Source organism: Eurytemora carolleeae, unplaced genomic scaffold (assembly GCF_000591075.1).
Source record: "Eurytemora carolleeae unplaced genomic scaffold, Eaff_2.0 scaffold926, whole genome shotgun sequence".
NCBI lineage: Eukaryota > Metazoa > Arthropoda > Copepoda > Calanoida > Temoridae > Eurytemora > Eurytemora carolleeae.
In genome coordinates, this window is record NW_019396816.1 from 47,230 (window position 1) to 54,233 (window position 7,004).

Consider the following 7,004-nt stretch of genomic DNA (forward strand, 5'->3'; position numbering starts at 1 on the left):
AAAATGGGATTTTTTTCGAAAATTGTACTGATTGTACAGATTCTTTAAAAAAATGTACGGATCTTTAAAAAATGTACGGATTGCTTTAAACAAATGTACGGATTGTACGGATTTTAAAAAATTGTACGGATTGTACGGTTTTTTCTGAAAATGTACGGATTTTTGTACAAATTTTTTCAAAAAAGTTTTGGCCACCCTGAAGTTTGCTAAATTTGCTTATCTTTTACTTTGCTAGATTTTAACACTGAATGAAAATAAAGGCAAAAAACGGCTCATGAACAACTAACACCACAGTGATGTTGAGATTTGAAAGTTCATATTTATGCGGACCCCGGATAAGTTTATGATATGGAAAATAATAAATGAATAATTGTATTTCCATTTTTATTTATTTCTGACCTCTCTAACCTTTCTTCTGTTGCAGGAAGCAAAAGAAGCAATCTACTCTAAATGGGAATTGTATGAACCTTATAAATTGGTAATTTTTATAATTGTTTGCCCTTCTAGTGCTCTGAGAACGTTAATATTGAAAGATTTTTCTTATAAATTGTTGTTCACGTCATTACCAGAAATCCAATGGCTGCAAACTTTCTCGCAAAAATCTTAAAAACTTAAAGAAAAAGTTTATAAATGCAAGTTCAATGAGCCTGTGAACTTCAATGTAGGCTCAAAACTCGTTCGTTAAAAAATGTACATTTTTGGGAGGTTTTCTAGAAAATTTAGGAAAGGTTACTTTCTTAATGGTCATCCCATAATGCATTTTATGCGATATTTTCTAAAAGCATGCTGCTTTAAATATTCATCTTTCCAGGGGCGGCTTACGGTATTCTCCATCGAGGGAGGGTAGGGGGATATTGGAAATTTGGCGCGCAAATTTAAGTGCTGCTCTATCTTGATGCGACCGCTTTAAGCTGCCTGTACATATTTTCATAATTGTTAATTAGATGTATTTCAAATCAACTTTTTACACGCGTCTCTTGAAGTCTCATTGTTTGTGGTTAACCCCGTATAGAGAAATGGAGATTATCCGGTTTACGGGCTTTGGCGGAGTACAAAAATAAACATGTACGGCGGATACAAATAAATCACGATTATGCGATTATACGGCTATAGCGGAGTAAACGAAAAGCATGAACGGCGGATATAATTAAAATGGCGATTTCCGATTTTCAGGCTTTGGCGGAGTATAAGGATAAGCATGAACGGCGGATGCTGGCGGAGGCGAAAGCTTGGGAGGCTGGAAAATCTCTTATTCATGCGAAAGCCAAGGTTCGCGATTTAACAATAATTTTTCAAATATTAACGCTCTTAGCGATGTTATGCACAAAATTTTCTAAGTTTTTGTTTGCTCTGGATGTTTAAATAAAAAATATTGAAATGTGACAACAATTTTTTTTGTTAAGTCTAATAAGTAGATATTATTGTTATAATAATAAGAAAGATTGTGTTATTAAATCAAAAGTTATATTCTATTCTTCATAATGATTCATTGTGTATTTTTTGCTTTTTTTCGTTTTTATTAACAATCTTTTTGAAGATCAAATATCAATTAAAAGAAAGGTTTGTCAATAAACTAATTAAAGGGAGTAAATGCGTTATTTCTGGCGACCCTGCATACTACACGGTATCCTGGAAACCTAAATCTGATATAATATTGCTGGTCAAGTGTCTAAACTCATTATTTCTGAATTATTTATGAATGCGTAAGTCACTTGGGCAGAAACTGAAAATGCAATTGACAGTTTAAAAAAATATGGATATCTTATTCACACTTAATTAAACAAAGCTTTCAGGGTAGCGTTGTTATTAGCCACATATCAATGAATGTTCACTTGAAATTTCGCAAACAGTTCCTTTAACACTGATGTGTCACGTGTGTGTGAGCTCAATAACCCAATAGAACTAATTAATTAATAGATTGAAATGTTTACTCCTCAATCTTCATTTATTCATCGGAATCCGTTGAAAAGTTGTCATTGAAGATATAATGCTCTTTTTAGTTATATTTTTTTTTGTGGGGGGGTATATCGAAAGGGTTAAATTTCAATAAAAGGTGGGGGGAGACAAGGGTATTTTTAGATTAGGATTCATTTATTGAGTGTTTTTAACTTTGCTGAGTATGATGTATGAGTATGGAGAAAAAAAACTAGGTTTGAACTTACAGCTGGACCGAATAGGCGGACATTTTTTTAATAAACTGATTTTTTTCTTTAATTCTTTTTATTTCACGCGCAACGCCGGGCACTTAAAATTGAAACATGTCAAGGTTGTCGTGAATAATTTTAAAAACAAACCTTTATAAATCATGTTTTTGCTATGAAAACAAGTGTACACTAAATATTAATATTTGACTAGAATCTTTTAACTTCTTAAAGATTGATTCGTTGTTAATCGACCATGTCACTTTATAATGAAGGGTCACTTAAAATCATTTATTGTCTCGGTGATATTTTTCGCAAATACTGCTGTGGGAATTATTACATGTGATTGTGACAATATGCCAGTTATTTTTTTGTGAGAATCGGAGATTACGGATCAGGGGCGTAACTAATGATTTCTGGGGGTGGGGGGAATTTCTAGAATTGCACCAATCAACTTTGAACAAAGAACTATTACTTCCCCATCTTCCCCCCCCCCCCTCCTGTGCAAGTACGTTACTGCATTAAATAATCTGTTTTCTGGTAAAACTTTTCTGTGTTACTTTGATTAGGTTAATTTAATGATGCGCGAAGCACCAAAAAAATTTTCATATTTTCCCTTTTTTGGTAATTATGGACCTGGAGAATGAAGATGCATATCCTCCCCCCATATCTTCAACTATGACATTGATGTTGTCTAGATAACTTTTAACGCGAAAATATATTTATTCTAGGAGTTAAAATCAGTTGTCCTGGATGATGAGTTGACCCCCAGCTACGCCAATCCAGTCGAGGGTCAGGATCATGAGTCGGTCAGTCCAAATTATATATTATTGGGGTCAGAACTTATGTTTTGTTAATTCAGTCCGAAAGGGCTTTAAATCACATTTTGTGATGGAGTTCACGGATGAAGCACATAATTGCTGCAAATGAAAAGTTCATGTTTCATTTCATAATTTTATTCAACTACAAAGCATGAGATATTATAAATAATCACAATTTACTATGCAGTTGGGACCCGCCTAACCAGGGTAGGTTGTTTAAGTGGTTGGCCCGACGTTAGTTAATGATACTGAATACAATTGGTTTCACATATCAAGTTATGTTTTGGATATGAAGGAGTTGATTGGAACTTTGGAAGGAAGGAGATTGTCAGGTGATCTGTGGCAGGGTGAGATCAGAGGGATTAATGTAGAGATAAATTAAAATACAGGTTTTAAGATTTTGATTTTGATATTTGATATTGATATCAATTTCAGACGTTTTAGATGAACATCGTCAATATCAGGCGTCTTAGATTAGCACAATCAATTTCAGGCATCTTAGATTAGCACAATCAATTTCAGGCATCTTAGATTAGCTCTATCAATTTCAGGCGTCTTAGATTAGCCCTATCAATTTCAGGCGTCTTAGATTAGCTCTATCAATTTCAGGCGTCTTAGATTAGCACTTTCTCAAACATGAAACAAAGATATGACGTCCGGGGCACATTATGTACAACATGTGAAACCTGATGAAATCAAATTTACATTAGTATTTTTATGCGTAAAATAACGCGACACAATGTGTACTCTACATTTTGCTTTATGAGTAGGTTATTAGATTGTGACAACACAATATTTAAATTTTAGACTAGTATTTTTTATTGTTTAGATAGTTTTTTCAAAACTTTTAATAAAACTTTCAAGAGTTCAAAATGGAAATTAAGTGTTCGCTTATATTAAACTATGCAATATTTCTATCCTAAAAAAGTAATAAATACTATCCTAAAACGATAGATATAACGTTCCTTTATCGATCCTTTTTTTGTTAGTTTATGCCTACATTTTCTGTCAGGGTCAAATTTGGCTTAATTCAAATAAAGCACATGTTTAGATAAAACATTGCGGTTTTACACTATGCCAAATTTAAACGCTAAGAAAAATATAGACAAGAAATATGAATTAATGGAATGCAACATCACTTCTTGTTTTAAACTTTGTTGCTGCCCTAGGAGACTGTAAAGACAGAGAGTAGGTATAAGGGTGGATCCCAGCTGCCCTGGGAGAACTTCCAGAGCGCGTTCCAGCACGCCATCTACCTCAGACTTGCGGAGAAGCGCGCCTTATACCAGAAAACCCTGGAGAGCGCACGAATTCAAACGAAATACGGCAAAGCAGCAGAAAGGAAGATTTTCGAGATTAAAGTAATCATTTTTTATTATCTATTTCTTATTTTTTGTCTCAATTCTTTAATTATTAATTGATAGTCAGTGAACCCATTCTTTAATTTTTTACTCAAATTATTCAATATTTAATGCGATTTTTTTTAGGATTCTATTCAGAATAAGTATCTGGAAGGACTGGAGAAGTTTAAAGACGATTTGTATCATGTAAGCTTAAAAAAGGTTCTTTACAAAGCCGGGGGGGGGGGCTGCGGGGAAATACCCCAACGGTTTCTTCTTACAAAGGGTAGGGAGGTAATTCAGCACCAATTTGAACAATTAAAGCTAGAAATATTTTTTTTGAAATTACAACAATTTAACTATCAAATAAGGGAGAATGATGATATAATGGCGGTTTTACAAGCAGCAATTAAGAGCTAGACGTGTTACTAGTCAACCAAATTTCTTTTGGAAGGAAAAATAAAGATTTTAATCAATTTTATCTGCTGACATTTTTTGTCTCTTAAACTTTTAATGCATCTCTATATTTCGTTATGCCTTGTCAAGGGTTGAATATGACATTTTGAGATCAAATTAAAGTTATATACTTTCTCGTGATGGCTCTTTGTTTAGGCTCATTATAGACCTAATAAATATCATTTGACAAGTAAGAAGTATACAAATTCTTGACCAGGGACCGAATGTGATGAATTTGAGCTACGTCGCTGAATCACCTTTTGCTGGTGCGAATTTGAACCACCGACTTAAAGTTGAAGATTAAGAAAGGATTTGAAACAATAATTCAAAATTTGAACCGGTGGTAGGCAGTTCAAATTCATTAAATTTGGTTCCCGGTAGTAGTAAATAATAATTTTAAAATATTTTTCCAGTTGTGGTTGAAAGGCGAGGATATAAAAGCTAACATGAAGAAGGAGATGGGATCTGAAGATACTCCTGAAGAACTCCCTAAACTACCTGGAAGACAGCAGGACCTGGAGAATGAATATATACGACCAGATCATGAAATGAATTTTATCAGGTCGTTACTTGTAAACATTCTCTAGAGGGTGGATCTTGTTTTTCACTCATGTTCAGTGATTTACCTTCACTTTGATTTTTGTTTTTATTTGTTTGCAAGGTTTGCTTTTCTTAGATCATATTTTGCCATGTTTGCTTTTCTTAAACCATATTTTGCCAGGTTTGCTTTTCTTATATCAAATTTTGCCAGGTTTGCTTTTCTTGTATTATATTTTGCCAGGTTTGCTTTTGTTATATAATATTTTGCCAGGTTTGCTTTTCTTGGTATCATATTTTGCCAGGTTTGCTTTTCTTGTATTATATTTTGCCAGGTTTGCTTTTCTTATATAATATTTTGCCAGGTTTGCTTTTCTTGGTATCATATTTTGCCAGGTTTGCTTTTCTTGTATTATATTTTGCCAGGTTTGCTTTTCTTATATAATATTTTGCCAGGTTTGCTTTTCTTGGTATCATATTTTGCCAGGTTTGCTTTTCTTGTATTATATTTTGCCAGGTTTGCTTTTCTTATATAATATTTTGCCAGGTTTGCTTTTCTTGGTATCAAATTTTGCCAGGTTTGCTTTTTTATATCAAATTATGCCAGGTTTGCTTTTCTTGTATTATATTTTGCCAGGTTTGCTTTTCATCACATTTGTCAGGTTTGCGTTTCTTAAATCATGTTGCCAGGTTTGCTTTTCTTGGTATCATATTTTGCCAGGTTTGCTTTTCTTATATTATATTTTGCCAGGTTTGCTTTTCTTATATAATATTTTGCCAGGTTTGCTTTTCTTGGTATCAAATTTTGCCAGGTTTGCTTTTTTATATCAAATTATGCCAGGTTTGCTTTTCTTGTATTATATTTTGCCAGGTTTGCTTTTCATCACATTTGTCAGGTTTGCGTTTCTTAAATCATGTTGCCAGGTTTGCTTTTCTTGGTATCATATTTTGCCAGGTTTGCTTTTCTTATATCATATTTTGCCAGGTTTGCTCTTCATCACATTTTGTCAGGTTTGCGTTTCTTATATCATGTTGCCAGGTTTGATTTTCTTACATCACATTTTGCCAGGTTTGCTATTTGGGAAGATTTTTAAATAAATCTATGGTTTAGAATTAATTAAGTTAATAATTTAAATCTTAATATTTTTAGATGAGTATACTGTTACCACTACCAGAGTCGAGAATGGATCAAAATAATTTTTGTGAATAACAGAAATCATGAAAATTTTATTGCATTAACCATCATTTTTACTGATGAAAATAATTATTTCTATTATGTATTTCATGTAAATGATATTTCTGTGAAAATGTGATAGTTTAGACTTGTGATATATTAGATAATGATAATAAAATATAATATTTAGCAGTGAAGTAATATTAAAGAATTATTCTGATATTCTTTTTTTGGTGCATAGGTTGATTTTTTAACTTAAACTATGTAATAATGTTAGTAAATTCAATTGACGTGTACATGGGTGTTGAAACATATACTGAAATTTAGAATTGAATGCAAGGTGTTCTCTATGAAGGTTAGATTGTTTTTATGTGTAAGACTTTTTTTCTAATTACTTGATAAACTGAACCAAACAAAGCTGTCGAAACTTTTCTTAGTAGTGAAGGGACGTCATAATTGGTGGGTCTGATTGGTGACGTAAGTATCTGTGTATTAAGATAATGAATACAGCGATAGTTAAGATACAGGTTATAAA

At 32.7% G+C, this 7,004-nt stretch overlaps 1 protein-coding gene across 1 annotated transcript in view; it reads left to right on the forward strand.

Annotated features, from left to right (window-relative positions):
* LOC111708996 (uncharacterized) overlaps positions 1 to 6,670 on the forward strand; it is a gene marked incomplete in the record, with an annotated part of 8,429 nt that extends 1,759 nt beyond the window's left edge. The window contains 7 exon segments of the mRNA XM_023482536.1: positions 425 to 478; positions 1,174 to 1,269; positions 2,873 to 2,950; positions 4,132 to 4,323; positions 4,450 to 4,509; positions 5,172 to 5,320; positions 6,446 to 6,670. Of these exon segments, the coding sequence (XP_023338304.1) occupies positions 425 to 478; positions 1,174 to 1,269; positions 2,873 to 2,950; positions 4,132 to 4,323; positions 4,450 to 4,509; positions 5,172 to 5,320; positions 6,446 to 6,449 (633 nt within the window).
* Between the last annotated feature and the right edge of the window lie 334 nt (positions 6,671 to 7,004).